Genomic DNA, 27954 nt, shown 5'->3' on the forward strand with positions numbered 1-27954 from the left:
TATTATTATGGTACTGTTATGCATTTATGCTAACTGTTGTCTTTTATATAACCACCTTCCTTTAGTTGTATATATTGTACATATCTTATTTTACTTTTTTTATTTCTTGTATTACCATGTAGCTATTGATTTCACTGCTTATAAATATAATCTCATCTTATTCTTTCTTGTATTTTGTGCCTGGTTTTGCACTGTGATGCCAGGCTTTGTAAGTTGTTAATTTACATTAATAAATATATAATGAATGAATAATAAATATTTTTGAAAAAATTGGATTACAGCAAGCCATTTTGATAATGTCCTGAGCATGATGAATGAATGCCTGTTTTTGTTCCTCAGGAACAAACCTTGTTTGTTCAAATGATTTACATAAAACTTTGTAGATGGAGTTCTTTGACACTCCCAACTTTTCTGCCAATATTCTACAGGTTACATTCAGATCCCTTCCTAATATTTAATGCACTTTATCAATGTTACTGTCTGTACTCAACGTTTTTTGATGACCACTCTTCGGATAATTTTCAATTGACTCCCAGCCATCTTTGAATCATCTAAACCAGTCGTAAACTTGTGTTCGATATAAGCAATCATCCCATATGCTTGTTTCAATAACTTAAATGTTTTAGTAAAAGTTTTCTTCAGTTTTACACAGAACTTAATGTTGGCATGTTGCTCCATTGCAATTTTCTGACAAGAGTCACAAAATAACTTACATTTCATGCCACACAAAGGATTGTTATGAACCAATTCAAATGCTATTATTCACAATTGATAATATAACATTAACATAATTTTACAACACCTCATAATATAATAATAATGAGTTTATTTATAGCTTTATTTGATAATATAACATTCAAAATTTTGAATTTGACTGTTGATAGTAGTTCTCCCATCTAGTTATATTTCTAGAGAAAAAGTTCAGTTTCTTTTTAGACAACCTGTGTAGTAACTAACAATATAGAAAAATTATGGCAGTGATTATGATTATAGGACATTAAGTGCCCTTACATATGTAAAAATATGCAGTAAGAAAAATAGTATCAGTATAAGCATGACTCATATATTGCATTACCTTAATTTCAGTGAGTCATGTGCTACAGTCTTTATTGAAAAAGTGCCATAAAGTACTGTACATTAAATGTAGACTAGATAGGCTATCTAAAAATTTATACTGCAATTCTGAGATTATGTTGTAACACCTCATCTATTTCTATCGAGAGCCCATATAGTTTCCTAACAGTGCATTACATAAATGAGGGTTTGGTTCGTGCCAGACCTGGACTTTAACAATTTTTCATTACTTATTGCCTGAATAATGAATCAAAAACCCAAAATAAATACTATATGTAATAAAAAAAATCTACTTATTCTTCTAAACCTGAATATGTACAGTAACAAAATAAAGTTAGTAAAAGTTCAAAATATAATAAAAAGATATTTTAACAAATCCAAAAAACCAATATAAATATATATATATATATATAAGAAACTTTTCCTGACACTTGGGGACTTATAAATTAAATTATAACTATCAACTATCTTAAAATTATCTCCACAAAACTGACAAGCAAAAATGTGAAATTCAGAAGGAAGTCATACAAATTAACTTTGCCTAACTGTTACCAAGAAACTTCTCACCTTGTCAACAGAACTTGAAAGCCTTGCTTTAATCTTGCTCAATCCTTAGCATTACCTTGTTTGATCTCGAGCTTCACCTCCTTCTTATAGTGTGGTTATGATGACAATACATGATTACACCCACTTGACCCTATTTACATACTTAAGTGACTAACATTCATTTAATTCTACTAATCTTTTTTTAAGTTGTGTCATTGCCCTTACATTTAATCTTTTATAACTTTTCATTGTTCTTCTTTGGTGACAATTTGGGGCAGGAGATCATTTGTTTGACTTCCTATAGAAGTCTCCCGAGATGTTGTTTTCAGGTTCGATGAAATAATTGTTACTGCCACTAGTCATCATACTAAGGTGAGTTTTAGTTTTAGAATTTTGCCTGGGTGAGGTGCTGTAGTCTATCCATAATGAAATAAAATGCCCCAAAATAAATAGAATAACAAACTAAAAATAATCCCCAAACTAAATAAAATGGTTCAGAATCGACTCCTTACAATGTCATCTAGAATAGAATAACCAAATTTTTTCTGTAATACTCATTTGGAGTCTCTGCAGGTACATTTGCACAGTTCCTCTGCCTGGCATAAATTCTTGGTTTGCTAGTTCCACATTGAGTTTTTGAGTCACTGTGACTGCAATTTAGAATACTTTCCCTTATTCATCATCTACAAGCTCTCTCAATGATAATCAAATGTTTTTAATGTTTCTTATTTGCAAGTATTCAAAAAGTATATGTTCCTTTGTGTGCTTACATTTGTGTAAAGCAGAGTAACAAAACATTAATAAATGCTTTCACAATATATTGAATAGTCCTTGTAAAGTTACTGAAATAGGTTGCAGACGAGAAAGAATCAAGTACATGGTCACAAAGGTTCCCACAAAATTAAAGTTGATGAAAGCTGCCAAAGCCCTCTGGTGTCTGCCTTTGATACAGTTTCCAATGACTTTCCATGAACATGGAATCATGCTCATCTGTATGCAGGAAATGTACTATGACTTATAGCATCATAGCCATTCCATTTTATACAATAAAAAACAAAATTCAACATTAAAAATATTGTCTTTTTATTGCTAAATAAATAAAAATATCATTCGTAGCCCAGCTTTGTAATTCATTATAATCCCACATGGCAGAAAAAGGTTCCTCTTGGACCCATTAGACCCCTGCATGCATATGCTTATGAGTGATTGATCTGCCTTTATTCAATGTATAATAAAATTTTGTTTATCTTTTGTTATGCTTGTACAGTGGCAATGATTAATTAGTATAAAGTAAAATGTAATGTAATTTCATGCAAATGCTAATTTTTGAATGAAATTACAGAAAGGAATGAGTTCATTAAGCAATTGAATATAATGGATTTACTTCTGAAAATTAATTGCCAAACTTAATAATTAATGTGTAAGCTTAAGTTACTAATAAAAATATTACTTTTAATAATATAACTGAACAATTTTTATATATGCTTTAATCAAAGAAATAATTGCAGAGGAATTAATGCAAAAAACATTTACACCTTTCGGCCCGATTCAAGAAATTCGTGTTTTTAAGGATAAAGGATATGCATTTATAAGGTATGTTTAAAATAACTTGTAATGTAACTTGTAACCTGAATATTTAAATTTTCAAAATTTGTTATTTCTACATTTTATAAATAAAAATAAAACTTCTGACTTGGATTCAATATTTATTTAATAAATCTTTTGAAATTAATAATTTGCATAAATAGATATTATCAACAGAAGTAAATTTCAAGAAATATTTTTTACAGAAAATTTACTTTTATTTTGATTTATATCTCATGAAGTAAATTAATTGTGTTATAAATTTATAGAATTTTTTAAAATTAATTTATTTAATTTCTAAAATAAAAAGATATTATATAATGAAAATATTAATCAAAGTGCATAAATGACTTCTAGTAATAACATAGTAGTTTAAATTCTATGATGTATCTAATTTTATCTTTTAAAATTTATAGATAAATCTTTTAAAATAATTCATTAAATAGAACAGGTTTTTGAAATATATTTAATTTTATAAATGTGATTATTACATCTGCTTAATTGATTTTGAGGCCTACAAAATTTAATATCTAAAGTAAAGTGACCAGACATTCCAAATTAGACAGGATAATCCCATTTTTTAATATGCTGACCTAATTTTAAAACTGTCCTGAAAAATGTCCCAATTTTTAAATTGTTTGAAAATATTTTACTTTTGGATTGTTTCATAATAATAATCAAAAATAAAAAATATATATTGTGTGACCATATTAGTTTCTTCTATCTGTTATTTCTTTCAATCTAAACAAAAAAAAGACTTAATTGATTTAAATTTAATTTGTATACTAGTACTTTTTATATATTAACAGGACTTATTATACTGGAAAATATGGATGCAGATATTTAGTCTTACAGATCAAAAATAATGTTTTTTATTTAGTTCACCTGAACTAAATAAAAAACAGAAATAGTACAGTTATTCAATTTGTTGCACTTAAATTGTTTTACTTTTCCTTTAAAAATTTAAATATATGTTTTTGTAGTTTTTCTTTTGCTGTCCATAAAGCAAACAAAGCTAACTCAGAGTCGTAATTAACTGTTCATTGTCACTATTGATGTAGATCATTATTTTATAAATATTAGTATATGGATAAGTAAAAACGTTCATTGGTTATTTGGATTAATCCTGTGACTCTTCTAATATCACATTGAAGTACCAAGCCTAAAATCTCACTTATTACCTCTCAGGATCTGGTCACTTTAATCTAAAGCATATGAGTTGAAAAAAGTATATATAGACAACCAAGTTCAAAATATAAAATAGCCAAATTACTAATCCAGCTTTATCATTTGATAATCAAAAAAGCAACTAGACTAAGCAATTAGTCCAGTTGCATTAAAGGTTAGTATGTAAAATTTAAGGAGGCTTAATTCTGTTAAGTCAACTGCTAGTCTCTAAGCTTTATATTCTAATCTTTATTGTTATTCACATCTGGTGGTTCTTAACTGTACTATTTTCTGAAGTTTTGCTGAATCATATTTGGTGATTTTGTTTTGTGAAACCACCAAATGTATTGAACTTTCTCTTGAAAACATGCTATTATGATACTGGCATACCACTTAGATTTTACATTTTGAGTGTGATAGATGTGTGAATACTTTCATCCAGGCAATTAAAAATAATCAGAAGAAGAACCTTTGATAGAATTTTGGGTAAACCTCATCAAAAAATGCTTTTGAAAGCATCAAGGAAGTGTGGAGACAAGTTACACTAACTGACACAAGTGCTGGTTTGGTGAAAATTTATCCCTAAAACTTCAAATGATTTCCAAGGACTTGACTCTGAAATTAATGATACTGTAGAAGAAATTTCAGAACTTGGATTTTAGAAGTAGCAGAAACAGATAAGGAAGATGTTCAAGTATTGCTCCAGCCCCATCATAATGACCGTATTCATAAAAAAATTTATTCATCTGGATGCAGAACAAACTCGGAATAAAATTGGAGATGATGAAATTAAAATAGCAACAAAGAGATTCATGTTAAAAAATTTATGAAATGTTTCATGTCTGCAAATCTTTTAAGTAAAAACTAATGGATTGTGATCTTTATGTTGAAAGTTCAATGAAAGTGTGTCAAGAAACAGAAAACACCATTTGCTGTTATCAAGTATGTATCTAAAAAAAAATTTTTTTTGGAGCTCAAAGTCTCCTACATTATTTTCTGAAAAATAACTTATGTTTTTTGTTTAATAATAAAGTTTTAATACAAAAAGCTGTGTTTAATTTATTACCTCCTTTCTATAAAGAAATGTTCTATACATAAATATCTAGCATATTTAATATTTAGTCATAATTTCGGAAATTTCTTGGCAGCAATCTCCTATTTCCAATGTTATTCTTCTTGGTTGTTGCAGTGTTTTTCCTCTCAGAATTTATCACAATAACTGGGATTTCCCTGTATATATTTTAAGAAGAAAATTATCAAAATTGATTAATGATAAAAGTATTAAAATGCAAGAAATAATGTTTAAAAACAGAAGCTTAATATAAGATAAAGTAAAATGATTAAATTTATTCTAGATTAGTGAATCTCAAACTGTGGAAAGGAATTCATGAAAATATAATTTTTTAAATGCCTTATGAATTTTTTATAATTGAGTATTTGTAATTATGTTCTTAGATACATGTCTAATTTTGCTAATTCTTATTCATAAACTCTCAAAAGGAATTTATTTTGTGTCAGTGATCATGTTACTTGAATCAAAAGAAAATCATAACTTTTTTTAGAAAAGCAGTAAATTTATATATGAAAGATGAATATTTGTACTTGTTCTCTTGGAATTCATTTTATTCCTCTTCAATTCAATTGTTAGCATAAATTTAAAGAAAATGTGAGGACCCGAACGGGGGTCGACTAGAGGGGACGAAATTGGAGATTTCTATTGTTTAATGAAAGTTTTTTCTCTGTATTAGAACAATGAAAGCTGCGAATTCGAGAAACGCGCACCGCGAAAGGAATCAAGTTCTGTCACGACGATGACCTCTCCCGCGCCCTCCATCGGGTTTCGAATTGGCACCAGGTGACAATGAGAGACCAATGGAGAGGCGATTTGGGGGAGAAGGATTATAAAACCATCGTTTCAAGGACAAAAAGGAGTTCTTGGTTGGTCTTGTTTGGATACGTGAGTTTCCTCTCTTGCCGTGTGTGTTCACGAAATATTTGGGATACGGACCTTTCGGACTTTGTGGAGGCATTATCAACTGTGGTGTTTCCTAGCAATCTCCCGATTCGTCGGTTCATCCAGGGATCGCCATTGAGTCGTGTTCTACGCCCCGGGGCATACGGATTGTTCACCGACACATCGAACTGCCAGCAACGAAGACACAGAATTCTCGAACTTTATTGAACTTTATTCTCCGCGATTCGGATTGTGAATCTCTTCACACAAGAAAGATTCGTAAGGATCATTATATTTTTATTAAACGGTTTTCGATGGTAACCAGTCTCAGTGAGTCATCCACCCTCACATGACCGTCTGACCGCTCGACTGCCGAAACATTCTTTCTCTCCCATCGGCTAATCTTACAAAAACAGCTATCCTATTTTTCAAACAAAGTATTTATAATCAACAACTTTAGAAACTATATACATGATTGGAAATGACTTCATAAATTAATATATCTTTCAAATAAATTTTGTGTTTTATAAAGGATTCATTTAAAAAACTTAAATGAATCCTTATGAAGCAAGTTTTTTTCATTAGTATTCCATTTTCAAGTCAAATGCTGTACATATAGTACAAACTATGAACCATTTAAGACTTCTGACCATTTAAGAAGTCAAGGACCTTTCTCCTCCACAAAAGTCCCACAGGTCCTTTCGATTACCATTCTTGTTTCCAGCTTGACCTCTCCCTCAGTTGTCCTAGACTCCAAACTCTTGGTTTTTTCATGCATTCCCTTTTATAAGTGCCTTTCCGTCAAACCCAACGGTTATGTGGTGGTCCGAAGTTGAAAACCACTAATTATCACAGTTAGCTGAAAAAGAGAGGATTTTAATGATTAGTACACTGGGTTTTAATAGATACCCATTTACTCCAGCCCTGGACATTCTTTTCCTTTGATCAGGAATGTTTTTCCAGTTCCCATAAGGCATAAGAAAAGCTTGGGAACATTTAATGAAGTAATATCAATAAATTGGATTTTCCTTTTAAACAAAATAAACAGATAGAGAGCCCAATCTTGACATTCCCTTTAAATTTTTTTTTCCAATTATTGCAATACTGAAACTATAACTACTAATAATGTATACATAATATTCAATAGATAAAATATCACTTTATACTTACCAAATAATATTGGCAGTAGTTAAATACTAAAATAATGTTTCACAAATGTAATTTGCTTAAATTATTCTAAGTATTGACAAATATTCATGATTAATAATTTTATTTTTGAATTAAGATGAGAATAATCAATATATTATAAATATCTTAAGTTTATGATATTTTTTAATGATTATTAAATTTTTCTATTCATAATTTTGTTAGGTTAATATATAATTTGTTACATTGTTCTAATAAATGAATAAATTACTAGGTTTGCTACAAAAGAAGCAGCTACTCATGCAATTGTTGGTACTCATAATTCAGAAATTATGGGTCAAGTTGTAAAATGTTCTTGGGGTAAAGAAGCTGGAGATCCTAATAATCAGCAACAACAGCAAGTGAGTATTAATATGATTTTATTTTAAAATATAATTTGAATTGAAATAAATATAATTAAAAAATTATAAAAACTTAACTTGTTAATATTTTCATATTTATTTATATTATAATTTGTATTTAAAATAAGTAAATTATCCATAGAGTTAATGTTAACAAAACAAAGTGTTCATTTTTCCTAATTAATTAGAAATTTATAGAAGCATTTATTTTAGTTAACTGATAATTAAATTGGATATTTGATATTACATTAGATTATCATTATCTGTCATAAAATTTTAAATGTTACTTTACTTATAAGATGATAAATAAATTTTGGAATCTTTGGCAATATGGAGATGATAAAATTAGTTCATTGAACAATTCATTTTCAAACATTCTTGGTTCCAAAGCCTTGAAAGACTGACTGAAGTCGCATAAAAACACAATATGGCATTCCAGGCTATTAAAAATGAATCTCCCATATCTCTAAAGTACTATGGACTGTTAGAAACTTAAGCATATATTAAATATGGACTGGTTTAATTTTGATACCATTGTCATTTTCATCACCTCTAGAAGCATAGTTAGGATCAAATTTAAGTAAATAAGCTAAAAAGTTGCACAGAATAAAGGAAAACAATTACAATGTATACAATCTAAGTGAACATATGCTATATGCAATACCATCTGTGGTTATTCAATGAACAAGTCTAGTGATCATAGGAATTTTAAGTACTATCTTGTAATTCCATTATGATTAAAAGAGGTTCCAGAAAGTCAGTTGTGAATCTGTATATAAAATTCTATTTTAATAGTTCTGTTATAAGAAATTTATTACAAATGAGGAAATAACTCCTGATTTATAATCATAACTTTTTTAATGTTACAATATTTAAAGATCTTTTTGATTACTATTATGAGGTCCCAATATACAGTAGTTGTATCAGCTTGTATAATTTCAGGATGAATGACATCAATCAAATTTCACAAAACTTATAAACTTGTGAGTTCTCTAAAATTGAGGATTTTAACCTCTTTCTGAAGTAAGTGTATGATCATTAGAGAAAGGAAGAGACTGGAGATTAGTCTTTATTTTTATTTTTCAACAACAAATTTATAATCTACCTTGAGATTTTGTACACATTTGGATATTGTTCAGATTCATCTTAAGTATGACAATCATATATATTATTTGGAGGGAAGGACACTCTCCCTCTGATTAAGAACTTAATAAGGGAATTTAGGTGAATGAAGATGCTTCTAGGCATAAATACTTGAGTTTTTCAGATTCCCAAAAGAAATTTTCCATTTGCACATTCAGAGTTGGATGATTGTTGGGATCTTAAAATGGAAGTAACTTTTATCCACTTTCCTCTTGTGATTTGAACTAGGTGCGACTTTCTTTTTTCTTTCCTTCTGTTGAGATGATTTGGTGGATGATGAAAGGACTGTGATCAATGAGGAATGGAGCAGCAAGAATGGAAGCAACTTTCTTGTCTGGAGACTTGAATGAGACTTATCTTTCCATTTAACTCAAATTTCTCAAAGATCCTTCCCTTGGACATCTCTCATAGACTGTCTGTGATGGGCAGTTGATTCCTCTCACTCAAATTATCATCAAAAGTTTATAGGGGTCATCAAGGAATTAATTTCATTCTTTTCGGGGAAGTTTTCTCTCACCTGATTCTTCAATTACATTTATTGTTACAGCACAATTAATAGTTTGATTACTGACATATTTACATTTTTGAAATTCATAAACCCATCTGATGCAACATTGGAGCTCTCTCGCTCTCTCAATTTTTTTTTCATAAACAGCCTTCTTTCTGTTTGATTCTTAAACATTTGTGAATCCGTATAAGTCATTTAATTTCCAGTTACCTCACTCACACAAGTTTCAGTGTTGTGATGGGACAAATCTCATACTAGTAAAACTTTAGATTAACTTATGTTAAAAATTAAAAATGAAATGTCATGATTTTTGTATTGTGAAATCATTTTATATTATAAAGAATATTTGATTTCATAATTCAATACACAAATATAATACTTTTTATCTCTCTGAAGTAATAATTCTCTTTCAACATTCTTATTTGAAAACTGAATTACAATGATTGATGTTGGAATTTTAATTTTTACTTAACAATAATCCTATTCAATGATAAGACACAGAATGGACTAATACTTCAAATTTTCAAATTTTTTGGCATATGTTGCCAATGGAAATATAATTACATTAATTTGATGTCAATTTCATGCTAAATGCAATATAATACAAACTGTTTAAATACATACAGTTTTATTATGGTGTACTATTAAACTTGAAAATATTCAATAATAATGGCAGATTTACCAAATTCTTGCATTATAAAATTGAATTAATTAAATTTTTTAGAAAAATGGAAACATTTTATGATTGTTAATTTAAGTTGTTAATATTATATTTTTTTAGTATTAAAAATATGCCAAGTTTTTTATTCAATCTCTCATTAAAAACAAAAAGTTTGTTAATTTTTGATAGCTGAAAATAAATATCCTCATTCTCATAACCAGTAATGTAATTATATAAAGTTTCTCAATGTTTTTTGAAACAGATCCCAGAAAAATTGCTAATTTTATAGATTAGTCATGGTCAATCATAAATAATGTAATCTGTTAAAATACAAAAATATGTGGAATTTATGTTTGTATAAAAATTATAAATTTCCACAATGAAATCTTTTAACTAAAACTGTGTTTTATGAGAAACAAGACAAGTGATTGTCTTTTGTTTCTGATTGTAGTACAGAGAAAAATGCATATGCAGGTAATGAATGACAAACACTAGGAAATAAAATGTTCTTTGTGTTCATGGTCATATCTACATTATGTTGTATTTTAGAATTTGCTTTGTTGTGACTTAAACAATTTTAGTTATGTGAAAAATGGGTGTGCCAGAGCAAAACAAACTTTTTGGTGTGTATAATGAATGGAAATAAATTTTTTTATTATGGTGAAAGATAAATGCTGCTGTTTAGTTTATGCCTTAGTGTCATTACCAAAAAAAAAAAAAAAAAAAGATCCTGGAATGCCAGTTACTATGCAATAAATAAATTTGGTTATGTTTAATAGGATAACTTTATAAGAGTAGATTAATAAACTTTATATAAAAGAATAAAAAATATGACAGAGCATTGGTACTTAAATGTTTATTACTAGTATGAAAGTTGATCATCTCATAATTAGATTTCATAAAATTTGTAATATTTATCTTAACAAAAAAACACTTAACTTGTATGATGTAAATCTGTTGTATTATATATTCTAATTACAAATTATTATTTTCTGTTTAGAATATAGCAGCCCAATACACTTATCCTTATCAACAAGTGGGTTACTGGTATCCTCAGGGTTATCCCCAAGTCCAAGCTGGTCAATTCATGCAAGGCATGCAATACCCTTATGGACAATATTATAATCAAGGGTTTGGGTATGTTTAAATTATTATAAATGATTTTAATTGTCAAATACCTACTTAGAAATAAAATTATGATTAATTTTTATGTATTTATTTATAAGTATTGATTATTACTGTACTTTTTGTGCATATAACCCATGATATCTGTTTTTAAAAGAAATTAAAAGGGAGTAGATTATACCCCAATTTAAATTACAGTTACAAACTTGTGCCTATGGAGCAGTGGCTACTCCATACTATTATTGTGAGTCAGTGGTTCCAAAACTTTTTTGATTCTCAGCACCCTTGCTAAATCCAGATTTTCCCAAGGCGCCCTATGTCAAATTCTAACTAGTACAATTTGCGAGTAGTGAAATAGCCAATATTTTTTTAAAGTTAGGACGATAAGTAAAATAAGATTCTCTTCTACAGCAGTAAATTCAGATGGAGCACTGGCATTAAATGGATCTTGAATCTGTGAGGTTGCCGAACCGTGTGTGACGTCAGAATGTCTGAGTCATTCCAAAGTGTGAGTGGGAGTGTTTTGCACAGAGACAAACTCCACAGTTACAAATAGTTATCTGGTTTATTATAACCACAAGATTAAGCTTATAGCTACAACAGTTGACAGTAGGCAAAGTCGGGTCTTCTAATTTGTTTCCTTCCTCAAAGGGTGAATCCCACTGGAACTGTTCTTTCAGATCCCTTTTGGAAGGTAGCAGACCAAGGGCATTGTAAGGAGAAAGTCCATTACGAGGTCAAGGTGCAATCCAGTTTGATACTAAGATGCAGAGGCGATTTCCTTTTCAGCATATGGTGCCACACGATAGGAAGACAGTGAGAAGCTCTCTGCGTCCTTGAAAATGTTCTGTTTTATAAGTTTTTTTCAGGTCTCAGACCAAATATTCCAATAGGTCGATGCGGACTCACCCCTGCTTTCCGATTGGTCTTCACTTGTTACAAAACGTAACAAGATCAGAACCTAGATTGCGAGATGAGTCAACACCAACTGACAATTCAATCCCTATCAAAGATGTTCGATCTTAGGACTTACATTCATCTATTGTTTTAACCTGAGACGCTCTCTCTTTTCTAACAATTCCATCAAACATGTCCTTTTATGGGAATGAAGTTTATACCCTTTTCGTAAATGGCTTTAAAAAATTTTCTACAAAAAAAAAATGTTTTTTTTTTTCTTTTCTTTCTTTCTTTTTATTTTTACTGCGGTTCCAGCCCACTTATGGAGCTCCACAAATCCATGCAAATTTATCAATATTATCACTTTGAAAATATTTCTGAAATCAAGTGATAAGCTGTGATAAATGTTCTTCAAAAATGGATTTTATACCTCAAGAGAAATCAACTCCACTGGAGGTCAAAAACTTGCAACATTCTCTTCTGCCATCTTCATTATTTTTCTTTTCCATAGTTTTAATTTTTTTATGAAAGCTGAAATTTTCTCAAGTGATTTTAAAAGGTGCATGTTGCTTCCCTGCAGGGAGAAATTCAGAGCGTTTGGCTTTTCAAAAATATCACATAAGTATGCTAGTTTTACCAAAAAATTTTCATTCACAAAATTTTCAGGATACTTGTGGTCTTCCTCTTTAAGAAGAATATAAATTTCCTGTTGCAGTTCAAATGTACAAGACAAAACATTACCTTGAGAGTGCCATTGTTCTTTTGTGGTAATGTTTTATACTTTCTCAAAGTGGTTTATACAACAAAGATGTGTGCTCGGATCTCATATCCTCACACAGTTTTTTGAAAAATCTTGCCATCAACGGCTGAGTTTTTATAAAGTTTACTACATTTACTACATATTCTAACACCTGGTTCAATGTAAGACTCGAACATTTTGATGCGAGTGCTTCCCTACGAATAACACAATGGGTCCACAGGGCATCTGGGTCTTTGCTTCGAAAAAGTGCTTGCATAACATCTGGACATAGAACGAGCACCATCAGTACAGATATTAACACATTTGGACCACTCCAAATTATTTTCAGATGTAAAAAATCAAGGATCTCAAACAAGTTGTGAGCCTTATCACTAGCAGTGATACTTTTACAAAAGAGAAAGTCTTCTACAATGTTATTACTATCTGTAAACTGTACATAGCAGATCAAGTGAGCATCATTATTATTATCCGTGGCTTCATTGAGCTGCAACCCAAATTCCTTCCCTTTTATTTTTTCAATTAACTAAACATTAGAGGTCCTTTGCTATGTGCTGTATTTTGCAACTGATGGTGTTATTGGACAAAGGCACTTTTGAAAGCTGCTTCCCAGCAGACTCACTGATCATAATGTTCACCATATCTACAGCAGCTAGTAGAATGAGTTTTTCTTCGATGGTATGAGACTTTTTACATTTTGCAATTCTGTGTACCAACTTTATTACTGAGTTAATGATTTGCACTGGGTCTGCTAGATGTCACATTGAATTGAAAGTGAAATTATGAACATTTTGTAATATTTTGTGGTTCCCCTGTGAGGAAGCCACATCTTTCTAGGGCACCACTTTGAGAACCACTGCTGTGGGTTATAATCATAAAAATATGGTAATTTATTTTAAGCTAAAATAAATTATTAATTATTTTCAATTAATTAAGTAATTCTATGTACAAAGTCCTTAATATTAAATACTAGTAAACTATTACACATTAATGATTAAAAATAAGAAAATTAAAATTTTGTTTTGCAGTTCTATTATATAAACGATAATTTTTATGTTAATTTGTTTAAACAAGTTATATATGTATATATTAGTTTGATTATATACACTTATTGTTTTTATTATTCATTTTATTTATTTATTAACTTTTCATAAGTATAAATTATGTTATAATTCCATATTCTGAATATTGAATGTTTAAATCCTAAAGAAATAAAGTACTTTTTATTGCCACTTTGTTATCTTCAAAATACTGATGATAATATTCATTCATTTTGAAAAGATTAATTTATTTTGGGAGAGCAAGTGAAATATTTGCTTTTGAAATGTATATAATTCTTGGAGTTTGGCAATTCTGGAAGTCAGATTTGATGCCGCTGTGAGCCAATATTATCTAAGTGATGCTTTAGAGTTGTAAATGGTATCTTTCAAGTTCATAGTAAAAATAAATGTTTAAGATTTAATTATTTCTCACAACATCTAGTAACAGACACAACCTTGTCACAATATTTCTCACAGTTAAAAGTTTCATTTGCTTATCCAATATCCCAATGTAAACTTGTTTATTTAAATTAATTTTAAATTTAATGTAGAATTTATATTAAATTCATAAAATATCATTCATATATATTGTAATGATTAGATTAGATAAATTCATCTCCACCAAAATATAGTTTATTAAAAAATTTGTTGTGCCAATAGAATTATGAAACTTTAAAGATAATATTTGATTTACCTAATTTTTAAAGAATTTAGTTTAATGATTAAACTTAAAACAATTATAATGAAATTTTAAAAACTATTTAAGAAACACAATAAATTATTTGAATGATTTTGAAATATTAGATGTTAACAGAATGTCTTGTATTCATAATTTATATATTTTACATATAAACATAAAAAATTATATGTATAAAAATTATTTAAATCAGAATGATTTAAATAATAATTAAAATATTAATGATATAAAAATACAAGTATAAATAAATTAAAAATATGATAAAAGTTAGAAAATTCTTAAAAGTTGAAAAATAATCACTTATATCTTAACTACTGTACATTAAAGTGAAGTAAATTTTTTAATATTTTTTCCATTTTACTATGAAAGAATATGTAAACAGATACCAGGGGTTGCACTGCGTAGTGCCAAAATCATCACTTGGCGATACTCTTATTTAAGTGACGATAAAAACTGTAGTCCACTTATTTCAACATTTAGGGTGAAATTGAATCACAAAGCATGCTTTAAGAAAAACAACAGAATGCTGAACTTCAGTGCAGTGGGAGTCCCATGAACCAAAACATTGCAATGTCATGCAGCAAGTTTGGACAGAAAAGCAGGTAGTCATGTTGAGAACCAAAGGCAGTTTTCATGCAATGCTGTCTAGCATTTCCAGATGGGGATTTTTTATTGACAGACAGAAAATGTGAGGAATTTTTTGGGTCGGCATTTTTTCACTTCAATCTTTTTTCAGTAGATTAAAGCATAAAAATTTTGACATGACAGAAACTATGAAATATTGCTTATGAAAAAATATGATCAAATGTGTTATTCAGAATTTTTCAGTAAACAATTATTCAGAAATGACTGATATTTCTAAGTGACAGCTTAACATGTTACTCCAAACTGATAAGGCTACCAGCAGCTGCATTAATTGTTAAGTAAAATTGGTGGCAATAATTTGAAGTGGCAGAGAAAAAACTGGCAAAATGATTGGCGATTTTTAAAAAAAATTTTTCCAGAGCAACCCACAATACATATATTGAATGTTAAAATCATACATCAGTGATGCCCAAACTTTTCAGTTGGCAGGCCTAACTGTGCATAAGTTGTAAGTATATGGGCCACAAATATTTTGTATATTCCATATATATCAAAATTAGACTTACTTCTCTCATTTTTAAGTGATGTGTCAAATATGTTTGCTGGCCAGATTAATGTATGCCATAGGCTGGATTTGGCCCAGGGTGGTAATTTAGACACCACTGCCATACATTAATTCTTATTTTCTGTTTAATTTTCACAAATGATTTTTATTTACAAAAACCAAACCTAGTAGTTCAACTTACTAGTAGCACTGTAGCTCAAACTTATTTGTTTGTTGGCTGAAAATGAATGAAGGTCCAAATTTGGTATACAAAAAGTATTTTCTTATGAAAGTATTATATATATGAAAGAGTGAACTGTCTGAAAGCCAAATCTAAAGAAGTCAGGAACTGCATGTGAGATATATAGTTTCAAAAATGGCTAACTCCATAATTTAAAAAAATTTGCTAAGTACTTAATCTTGTGTATTTTTCTGGTCTTTTCATTGATGATCAAAACAGAAAGAAGGGATAAAAGAGGGGATGAAAATTGAAGGTTAGTTACAAAATCAGTCATATTTACAGCCTGTAAGTTCCAGACCCAGAAAGAAAGTGGAGTTGGCTATTTTTGAACCTGTGTGCCTCATTGTATTCACTAAATTTTGATTCCTTTTAGCTATTACTTCAGATTAAAATTGTTTTTTCTTACACTTAGCAGAAGAGAAATAACTGAAAGGTGAAGAGCAATGTATGGAGTCTGAATTTAGTTTTACAAGGGGTAGTCAAAAAGTTTCTGGAATTTACCTAGTTAGAAAATGCAATATAAGATAAGGCTATGCATTGCTTTGGTGGAAAGCTCAGCATGTCTATTCACAGTATGTTAATGCTCATGCAAGTTTAGACTTGCACAGTCATTACTGTAGCATCTTTGTAGGGTATAACTGCTTATCATTTGGCACAATGTCCCAGTTTGAGCAGCATTCAAACATCAAGTTCATATGCAAATTGGGGAAAACTGCTGCAGAGACGCTGTCAGCCCTGCAGCAAGAAAGAAATCTGCAGTTTATGACTGATTTGGCTGGTTTAAAAACAGACGGGAGATGTTAGAGGATGATGAGTGCAGAGGGAAACCTTCAACATCCAGAAGTGAAGAAAACATTGAAAAAGTTTGAGAACTGATTAAAAATGATTAAAGAATAACCATCACTGAGTTTGAGCAAGAAGCTGGTATCTCTCATGGATCCATTCATGCAATTCTTTCTGAGGATCTGAAGATGAGACGTGTCAGTGCAAAATTTGTTTTGAGGCTGCTGAATCCTGATCAGATGGAATGTCACATGCTGGTTGCTGCAGAGATATTTGAGAAAAGCATGTGTAAGACCCAAAGTTTCTCACACAGATCATCACTGGTGATGAATCATGGATGTTTGCCTTTGACCCAGAGATGAAGATACAGTTGTCAGAGTGGCATACATGATTGTCTTTCCGTCCAAAGAAATCATGCTTTGTCAGATCCAAGGAAAAAGTGATGCTCATTGCATTTTTCAACATGGAGGGTTTGGTGCATCATGAGTGCATACTTCCTGGAAAAAGTGTTACTGGTTGTTTCTACATGGAAATTTTGAAGAGGTTGCGCAATGTAATACAGAGGAAGTGGCCCGACAAGTAGTGTGGACAGTGGTTTCTTCATCACGACAATGCACCCGAGTCACACATTGCTTGTTGTGCAACAATTCCTCACCAACAAAAGCATTCCTGTCATCACTCAATCACCTTACTCTACAGATCTTGCTCCCAGTAACTTTTGGCTGTTCCCTACTCTCAAAATGGGCCTCAAAGGGACGTGTTTTGCAAGCAGGGAGGACATCATATTGAATACAACAGCCCAACTCTGGAAGATTCCGAAGGAAGCATTCAATGCCTGCTTTCAACAGTGGCAGGATCGATGGAACAAATGTGTCTGTGTGGGAGGGAACTAATTTGAAGGTGATTAGGTCTGCATTGCCATATCTTGTGGCACTACAGTACAGGATCCGAATTCTGGAAACTTATTGACTGCCCCTCATATAATTATTCATTCCACATAATTAAATAATATCAAAAAGAATGAATTATAAAGATATAGAAAAATATAAAAGAATTTATAATTACTTGGATAATATTGATCAAACAATAATGTAAAACTTTTGAATTAAAATAACATACTTTAATATAAAAAATATATATATATTACATGATTATAAAATTTGTCTTGCTTCTAAAACAATAGAAATAAAATTGTTTATTAGTTTTTAAAACTTTTAAAAATGAACATTGATTGTTAACTCAGTCATTAATAACAACTTTTTTCCTATTTAAACATTTTGAAATTTATCTTAATTGGATTACTGAATACTTTCTATTAAAGTATAGGTACTTCACTATATGCAAAATTTTTTTGTAAAATCATATAGAGTGAGTTGACATTTACAAAGGTGTATACTAAAAATAAAAAATAATTAAAATTTAGAGAGAAATATATTCATTTTTTTCCAATTATTACATCTGTGACTAGCAATTTATAAATCAACTGATACAAGAACTAAGTTCAGATCATTGTTTTTTCATTTCTTTGAAGATTGTCAATTGGTGAATTGACAGTTTTCAATTGAGTTGAAGAGGTAGTTGTAAAATGAAGATATATTTTAATTTAAAAAATTTAAGAAGACAAAATATCATTTGGGATGCTTTGGATTCTGTAGTTGCAAAAGGTAGATGTAGGCACACAATGAATTAACCCTGCATAGTTTGCAGTGTCAAAACTATCAAGTGAGTTGAATTCAAGGGTTGGATTTCATGCAGATCTTTGGTTAAGCAAGAGAAGAACAAATTATCACATAGGTGTTCATCTAGCTCCTTCTTGGCACCTGTTCAACACATTATGGTGCATGCGCATTGTCATCATGCATATCAATTTAAATTCTTTATGTTTATTTGTTCTAAGTTTAGTTTTGTTCTAAAGGACCAATGCCGTTAGTTTTAATTTGAAATCTTTGTTCAAAAATTTTATTTGAGATTGTGTCTGCCTGAGGATGATGTCTTATAACACATCAAAAGCGATTGCATATATATTGGTATTTATATGTAATTTATGCCTGTGTGATAATTTGTTCTCTTGCTTCTATCAAGTGATGTCTTAGTATATCTGTTAGATACAATAATGAAAAAAAATTTATGAAATGTGTATTGATCATCAAAAGTTTAAATTGAAAAAGATTTGTATTTCTAATCAAAATGATTAATATTGCTTCTCATGCTTTGAACACATTTTATTTTTAATAGATTTCATTTCAATTTATCATTTTGTACATTTTTTAAAATTAAAATGAAACCTACAATAATTGACTATATATGCTAATGTAGTATATTTTAGCATATTAACTTTATCATTAGAAATTTCTGTGCAGAAAATTCTGATACTGAACAATTCTTCAGTATCAGAATTTTTGGTATTATTTTTGTCAACTTTACTTTCATTTTTAAATTCAGTCATCAAATTTTCAACATCTGACTCAAGTAACATCTGATGTAATTTTTCAACATCCTTCTCATTGTCAATTCAATAAGGAATGTTTTCTGTTTTCAAGCAGAAAACCAAAAAAAAATCTAAAAAATAACAAAATACTCTAATAGATTACCTTAAACTGTATCCGAGATATACTGTAGTGTTGAGAAAAAGTGAAGTTTCTTGTAACAAAGAACTGGTGAAGCAAAGCTAGCTAATCAAAAATGCCAAGATTCTACACTGTTTTGGAACAAATATATTTTAAAAATTATTATGGATGTATTTGTGATATCAGCCATAATCTTTAAAAATTGCATCAGGTGAAAATCACATATAATGAGCTCATATGTAACTAGAATACCTGTACTTTAAACTGAAAGAAAAAATACTTTCATATTTGTGTTTTACTAAGAGAATATATCTGAATTTACTTCAGAAACTCAAAATTTTTAAATAAATAAATAAACAATTGAGGCAACTAACAATTAGGTTATTGTAAGATTGTTTAGATCTGTTTAGAATATTCTATCTGAAAATTGTCAAAATCATCACTTTAAATATGCTATATTATTTATTATTATATTGTTAAAATATTTTAGATGATAGCATGTTATGACTGAATTACAAATTTTACTTTACTTCCTTAAGTAATTTACAAAATTAGTTTTTAAGCTATATTTGATTTTAAAAATATAAACAAATTTATGCATTTTTTTCAGAATGGGAATGCAAATGGCCTGGCAAGGTATTCCCAACCAGCCTCAAATGGCTGCAGCAGCTGCAGCAGCCCAGAATCCATTAGGACAAGGACTTCAACAACCAGGAATGATAGGTGCCTATCCTATGCAACAGTATCAAGCTCAGTAATATTGACCCCTTTGATGGATATTGCATCTTGGTCTCTCCCTTGCCCCATCGCTCACACTAGGACTTAGCAGGATTTGTCCCGTTCAGCATAAAGGCCCAGGCTCAGCGGACAGACTGTTCTCTTTTCTGTTGTTTTTCCAATGCTCGTCTTAATGTCCCACCTGTCCACAGAGCTTGGACTTCCACTGGACATTTTGGACTTTGGGTCATCATCTGTGAAGTAAAAACAGACTTCAAAACTGACACACAACAACAAGGAGCATTGCAAAAGCAGAGAGAGGCAGAGGGTCATTATGTGTTTGAATGTATGAATGACTGTGATGTGCAAACTGTGTGAATGTGTTTATGCAAGAAAAATACCAAAAAGTTTCTTTCAATAGATAATCATTTGTGTGTTTTTGTCAGTTTGTATAAATTTCCTTCCTCCTCTCATATTTAATTTTGAATGAAGAAAGAATGTCATTGTGAAATTAGCTGCAGCAGAATCAAAAAGTATGGAAAATAAAAGAATTAACTCTTCACTTTATCTTCACCTCTCACCCTCTCTCTGCCACCACCCATTACCACTATGTGAATTATTGTCAGTCAGCTTAAGAGTTGAGTAAATTCCAAGTTGCTGTAGAAATCAATACAGTAAAGTTTAGCTATTATCTAGGGAAGGGAAGTTAAAATATTGTTAGTAAAAAAGAAAAGCATCAGATTTTTGAATTAAAGGATATATGCCATTGTTATTATCAAAGGATTTGTGAATATATATTGGGATAAACAAAGAGAAATAGAAAAAGTGAAGTGTTTTACTTTTAGACAAAAACTGCACTTATATTTCAGATATTGCTTAATTTCTCTAAATTATCAAACCAATGTTAAAACCACAAATTGGAATGATATTGCCAAAAGAAACTGCAACTGTCATTGCATGCATTACGGAAACTGCTTCATGATGCAGGTTCTAAAGTTCTTTCCCCCTCCTTAGGATAATATTTTATAATGTTGAGCTTTTATAGTTATTCCCAGTCTAGATTGGCTGCCGTTACTTCATAGAAGGCACAAAGGGAGGGAGGGAAAACAAATGGAAATTATAATTATAAAAAATTAATATTTCCATAGGTTTCTTTGTAATGTCAAATTGACAAAATTATAATATCCATCACAACAGATGTGTATTTTTGGAATGACAATGGAGACACTATAGGATAAAGAGTAACTCCCTTCAAACACACTCACTGGTTCTGTGTTTATGTTAAACACCATTTTAGTTTACAAAGAAATTATAACTGGTTTAATAATTTCCTATTTTCATATATAAACTTACTCATCATTCTGAAGCTGTTGGGTCAAATTTTCTCTTTCTCTTCTTATTCAACATATAAATATATATGCATACACTATGTATATATGAATGCATAAATCTTCTTTAATGACAAGAAGATAAAATTCAGTATATTTAATCATGTACAATGTACAAAGATAGAAGAGTTAGAGAAATATGACCTTCTGTAGCTTCTGTACATCTTGTGTGTTTCTTAGATGGCTAGTTTCTTTAGTACTTAAGATATCGCGTCATTATGAAAAATTGCGGAGGGTAGGGAGTCATTAATGCAGTGCAACACTGTCCTTTTCTTTTCATAATCGCGTATTTGCAGAATATATACATAAATATATAAAATATAGACAAATCGGGATTTAAAAACAATCGTGTCGTAGATGTAGGATTCACTGCCGTCATTTAGCTTAGATCATATATTAGCTTTAAGAAGAACACCTATTTGTCCCATTCTTAAAAACTGGAAACACACTGGGCTTGTATATATATAATATATATGCACCAAAGAACGTATAGAATAAATGCCGAAGAATATTTGTCATAAATGAGCCTGTGCCATGTGATCATATTTACACCTCTCCCTATTCCTCATTGACCCTCCCTCCCATTATAGATCAAGGCAGTTAAATCTTATTTCTGCCCATCCCCTATCTAAAGAGAGGAAAATGGAGACAGCAAAGAAAACTGTCTCCAAATAAATGTGCGCACACAAATTTCAAAAATGGCTCCAAATTTAAATAAAGTAAATAGATATAGATATTGTATATAATATAAGCTTTAATCATTGAATTTCCCTTTTCTTGAAAAAACTAAGCAGCTTGTTTCACATTGTGAGTTTACACAATCTTCCTTGTTTTGGGTTAAATTGGTTATCCCATGTATCAGTCTTCTATTTTCTACAATTTTTGATATCGGCTGTCACCTTGACCACTAGAGTGCATGTTATTATTAACTATTCTGTCTCCCTTTCTTTATCTGTTTATTTAGTCATATTTTATCTGAGACAGAAAACGTGGACGAGATAGAAACAAATACGATATAGAACAAAATGAATCGAATAGAAAGTTATCATCCTGTTTGCAGAATCATATGTAGATCTTTTCACCAACAAAGTAGGAGTAACAAGATTTAAGCAAACAACGGATATAATATTCATTTTGTCGTCTGAAAAAGTTTTAATCCAAACAACATTGCAGAGGAAAAAGTCGGAAAGATGAAATGTCAAAAATAGGAAACTGACATTATCTTGGCTGTGTGATCTGGGGTTTAGGATTGTAGATCTTAAGAAATATGGGGTTTGAGAAAAAAAATAAATAAATAAAGGGTGATAAATTTGTAATTGTGTCTGTTTTCCACCTTTTTTTCTTTTCTTCACATTCAATGCATTTAAGCAAGTACTCACACAGAAAATAACAGTGTAAATTTTTTATTTTTGTACGAAAGAATACATTTGTACTAGCAACAATTTGTTTCTGAATAGAACACATCAAATTTATTAAAATCCTAAACTATTTCAAGACTACTAAACATTTGTGGAAAAATTAAAATATAGAATTACTTGAAAAATATTACATATTTCATAAAAATAAACTGCTCAAAAATGCATTTATTCATCCATAAATATTCTTGAATTATAAAAATATAAAAAAAAAATGTAATAATCAATAATATTATCAAACTATTTTAGTTCATATGGATATTTTAAATTCTGAAGACTTAATTTCAGTGATTCAATGAGAATCCCAAAAACAAAGAAAAGAAATGGTGGTCTTTCTCCTTTTTAATGCAGTCGAAAAAGAATGAACATGAATCTGTATTAGTCATTACACACAAATCATATTTAATGATATAATGTAACGTAAATTTGTTATTTAAAACAATAGTTGCAAAATTTAAGGAAAAAAATATTTCCAATGAAATAAATTTTGACATATAATATTTTTTTATTCAAAATGTAATCTTAATTCTCATATAAATGATGTGCAATGCTGATCCATTAAGGATCTTCACATTAATTTTTAAAATGCTATTTTGTTTAGTTTTTCAACGAAATATAATTATATTAAACAGTTAAACGTTAGTTACTCGTTTCTCATTAAGTAATGGATGAGCATTTTAATAGAATTCAATGGGAAATACCTGAAATCTTTTCAATACAAAGAATAGTTTAGACTTAACCTCTAGTGTTTTGAAGACTTCTCAACTAAAGACATTGCCAAAAGTTTACATTTTTATTACAAAGTAGGTTTATTAAAAGAAAAAAAATCTCTCTTATAATTTATAATTCTCAGAATGGATTAGTTAATTTACTCAGCAAACATATTTTTATCGTTTTGGATATTTGAAATGTCTAAATAATAATAAAATTTCGAAATGAATTCCCTCGGAGCGCATTTCGGGCCTTTGATAAATCAGCTTTTAAATGGCACTTTTAGTACACGAATTTATCGCAAAATTGATACATTTAACGGTGAAATCCATAACGAGAAATCAATTCTTTTTTCGCAATTTCAAACTTTTTATCATATGAAAATAAATTGAAATCAAAACGTTAGTTTTATGACGATTGATAAGCTAAAATGAAAAGATCTATTAGGAATAATTCAGGATGGAAATATCATAATCCCTCGTCGTTAATTTCCTAAATGGAATAATTAGATAAATGTAATTGCGTAATCAATATCTCTAAATTTCTACTTAGAGAATTTTATCTGCGCGAAACGGTAATTCATGCATAATGAACAATCGTGCACGAAATAAAACGAAATAATTGAAGGATGGAAATTTTTATCGCGAAATTCGATGGTTTTCTTTAATAGAAAACACATTCGAAAGAAGATAAGAATTTAAATTTATTATCAGTTTAATTTAAAAGAGCTAATTACATCGAAATAAGTAGAATGTAGTTTTGCAGTGTCTTACTATTTAGACTGTTTTACTGACAAACCATTGTTAGATTGTAGAGGATCCGAGGATGAGAGTATCTACAATTTCTTAATAATTCAAACATTCGAGAATACTTAAAAATCCTCCATTTTACCAAATTATGGATTTAATAATTACGATATAACATATAAAAATTTAAATAAATATTACTAATTTAACTATTTGTAGCCATTTTGTATAATTTAGGCTGCAGAAAATAGATTCTATGGCAATTTATTGCGTAAAAATTCTACAAAGATTTGCATTCCAAAATAATAGTTAGTTTTAGTTTTAATGAAACAAACTATTCTTACTCAAAATTTCAATTTACTCTGTATAATGAGTTATAAATGCGAAGATTGATACTATTTACGTGCAGATAATTTTTTTCAAAAATGCTTTCTACTAACGATTGTCCTTTTGTATTCTAAACACAAAATAAAACGTAAATGGGCGAATCCTACTTTAATTACAAGTGAACACGTATATCAATTTATCTCTCGTCTAACAGAAATAGGCTACTCTCGTAATGACGCCATCGTTCAAAAATCAATTGTCATATACAAATAATGTAACTTTAACCGTTTAATATCCAGAATTCATTTTATAACACGAATATTTCGGCTTTTTGTTTTCATTGTCGGCTAATTATCATTAATACAGGGGAAGTTTGCATTTGGAAGCAAGTTACATTGCATAATTTCCTTACTGAATCTATCTATATACTACTAAAAGTCCGAGATTGTTTCAAAAAAATAAGGCGCAAAATACCGCCACATTAACTAGTTGAAACCCATTTTGTCTTGTTAAAACTAGTTTTAACTCAAATTCATTTTTGACTAGCAGTTGTTAGTTCTGATATACCCAGTGGTGATATTCGGCGGGTTCGCACAGGTTCGGCCGAACCCGTTGTTAAAATTTTCAGTTTCCCGAACCTTGTTAAACACACGAAACATTTCTCAGTGGGTTTGTTTTTTTAAAAAAATATATTAAAATATGCGTATTATACTCTGTAATACTACTAAACTAGGGCCTTATACCCCGTTTGCACCGAGCATTTTCAATCTAGATTGTGAGCAAGGTCAGGGAGTATGTCTTGGTGCGATCTCTCGACCGTTTCAGTCGAGGTTTAATCGCGATCGATTCAAAAGTGTTCTTGAATGTAGATCCAGTCATAAGAGAGATCCCACAATCCCACGCGCGCGAGACAATACAAGATGGCTGTGGAACACGTGTCGGGGCTTTTTTTTTTTTTTTTTTTTTAACTCTTTCCGCCCTGTGGGCCACTAAGAGGGCCTCTTTTAGTAGGCCCATTATGGGTTCGGCCAGGCCCACAATGGGGCGACCGGGTGGTGAGGGACGGGGCCCGACATATCCGAACGGACCACCCCCGAAAAATTCCTGGGGATTATTCGACCCGTTCGGATTCGATCCCGGGTCCCCCAGAGCGGTAGGCTGCCACCTTTACCGCTCGGCCATCCGGCCGTCACACGTGTCGGGCTATGGACAGCGAAAGAAAAAGTATAATGTATCTCGAGAGATGATGCCTATTTCTAGAAGCGCAATATTGCGGTAAAGAATTTCTCTGCCTTGAAAAAAAAACAAAAAAAAAGGGTCGACAGCTCTAAAATACTATTGTTACCTGGCCTTCTCCTGTGGCTGTACGCCATATTTTTGTACATGTATTTTAGATTTAATTAGTTTTAATAATTTTCTCTCCTTCTTAACCCTTCTTTCTAATTTCCTTTGTCCATTGTTCTGGCTTCTGGGAACGCGGGCTTCCCACTCCCCACCCACCAGGGGGTCGTGTGGAACAAAGAGTTCGAGTGGAGGACGAGTAAAATCTGGGTCACGAAGGGTCACTTTTTCCCCGGCCGGACAAGAAGAAGCACGGACGAGAACGGCGAGCTCGTGAGACGGAATTCTACGAGGGCCGAATGGAGAGCCGTGAGGTGAGGATCTGGATTTTCGAATCAGAGACCCCGAAAGGAAATTATAGTAGAGATATTTGAAACGTTGACGAACCCAGAGACACGGAGAATAAACCACCAGCCGGCATCGGAGTTCAGCGAGAACAAGGGTACCCCACTGTCCTATCAATTCTTCTCACTTCCTACTTTTATACTTTTCTATCCTTTTAGGTTTAAGTTAGTTAAGAATCGCGCGGGTTTTATTAGTATTGTCGGACAAGTAGCTGCTAAGAAGGTAAGCTACTTGGGTTATTGTTACAATCGGACAACAAGAGAAATTGGACTGAGGGAATCCAAAAAGAACTTATTTGTATATATTATTAATCGCGAAATTAAATTCGTTTTAATTGAATTCACGTGTCTGTGTATTCCTATCGCGCTTCACACTTTACACTCCCATGGCTCGTTACGTTCTAAATACGCCACTGATTGTTAGATATATGGTGGCAAGAAAAAGGTATTGTATTTATTTCTAGCCAAAAACTTTCATTTCGTTTGTCGGTGATTGTCAGGTAAAAATTTTCTTCTAGCGAACCCCTTGTTAAATATTTCGAATATCACCACTGGATATACCTATGTATACAGGGTCCAAATTTGGGCAAAAGGCAATACAAGTATAACAAAGAAAGGACTTTACTACCTCACCCGTATGAGAAAAGTGTAAACATAATTTAATTCAGGAGCTTACAGGCTTATTGATTTAAATACAAATTTCTAGGGTAACACAAATATAAATTTACATACTATTCTATCACCTCTCTTAGATGATACAAAAAAAAAAAAAAAAAAAAAAACGACAATACAACCAGAAAAATTAAAAGAGTCTTACACATGTCCTTCGGTAATTATTAAGGACTATGTACACAATTCATACTGAAATCTTCATGCAAGCCTTGGATGAAAACGGATTGCTTCACCACCTTCCATTGTCCCCAATCTCTCTCTCTTCGAGCTGACCGCTAACACCTCTGGTATTGCCGAGTCGACGAATCTCTCTCACAAACCAAGTTCGAAAGGTCAAAAGATCCTTTCTCAGATACACTTTGCTTGGTGCCTAGGCCTTGTAGCCGGAACCATTGCAAGCTAAAAGCAGTTACTTTTAGTTTTATTTCAGAAAATGCAATGAAGGTTAGTTTATATTTTTGTTTTCTTAGCACTGATTTTAACAGTTTGAGTTAAAATTTACTACATAATATGCAGATTGTATCGACTTATAACCCAAACATTATAAGGTTAATTATTGAAAAGTTTAATTTGGCTGAACATTATAAGTATTTAAAGATGTTCCAGACTTTTCAGTGTAACACTTTCCACCCCACCCAGACAAGTGCTGTGCGCTATCTGTCCCACTAACGGTATAATAGCAGACGGCCGGATGGCCGAGCGGTAAAGGTGGCAGCCTACCGCTCTGGGGGACACGGGAATGAATTGTGTTTTTTGTAAGAATTATATTTAGTTTATTATTTTCTTAAATTTTTTGCCAATAGCTGACGCTACATGTAAAGCCAACAAATCTAGTGTAAACGGAAATTAATAAATAGAAACCCAATCAATATT

At 30.8% G+C, this 27954-nt stretch overlaps 1 protein-coding gene across 5 annotated transcripts in view; it reads left to right on the forward strand.

Annotated features, from left to right (window-relative positions):
- Positions 1-22841, forward strand: part of LOC136975438 (nucleolysin TIAR-like) — a 303606-nt gene extending 280765 nt beyond the window's left edge. For all 5 annotated transcript variants that reach the window (XM_067270493.1, XM_067270494.1, XM_067270497.1 and 2 more), the window contains 4 exons: positions 3129-3213; positions 7746-7872; positions 11185-11321; positions 20031-22841. In XM_067270493.1, coding sequence (XP_067126594.1) covers positions 3129-3213; positions 7746-7872; positions 11185-11321; positions 20031-20178 — 497 coding nt within the window. In that variant the 3' untranslated portion in view covers positions 20179-22841. The remainder of the gene's footprint in view (positions 1-3128; positions 3214-7745; positions 7873-11184; positions 11322-20030) is intronic.
- The last annotated feature ends 5113 nt before the right edge of the window (positions 22842-27954 follow it).

The sequence above is a fragment of the Centruroides vittatus genome, unplaced genomic scaffold, assembly GCF_030686945.1.
Source record: "Centruroides vittatus isolate TY-2023 unplaced genomic scaffold, ASM3068694v2 contig_371, whole genome shotgun sequence".
Lineage (NCBI taxonomy): Eukaryota > Metazoa > Arthropoda > Arachnida > Scorpiones > Buthidae > Centruroides > Centruroides vittatus.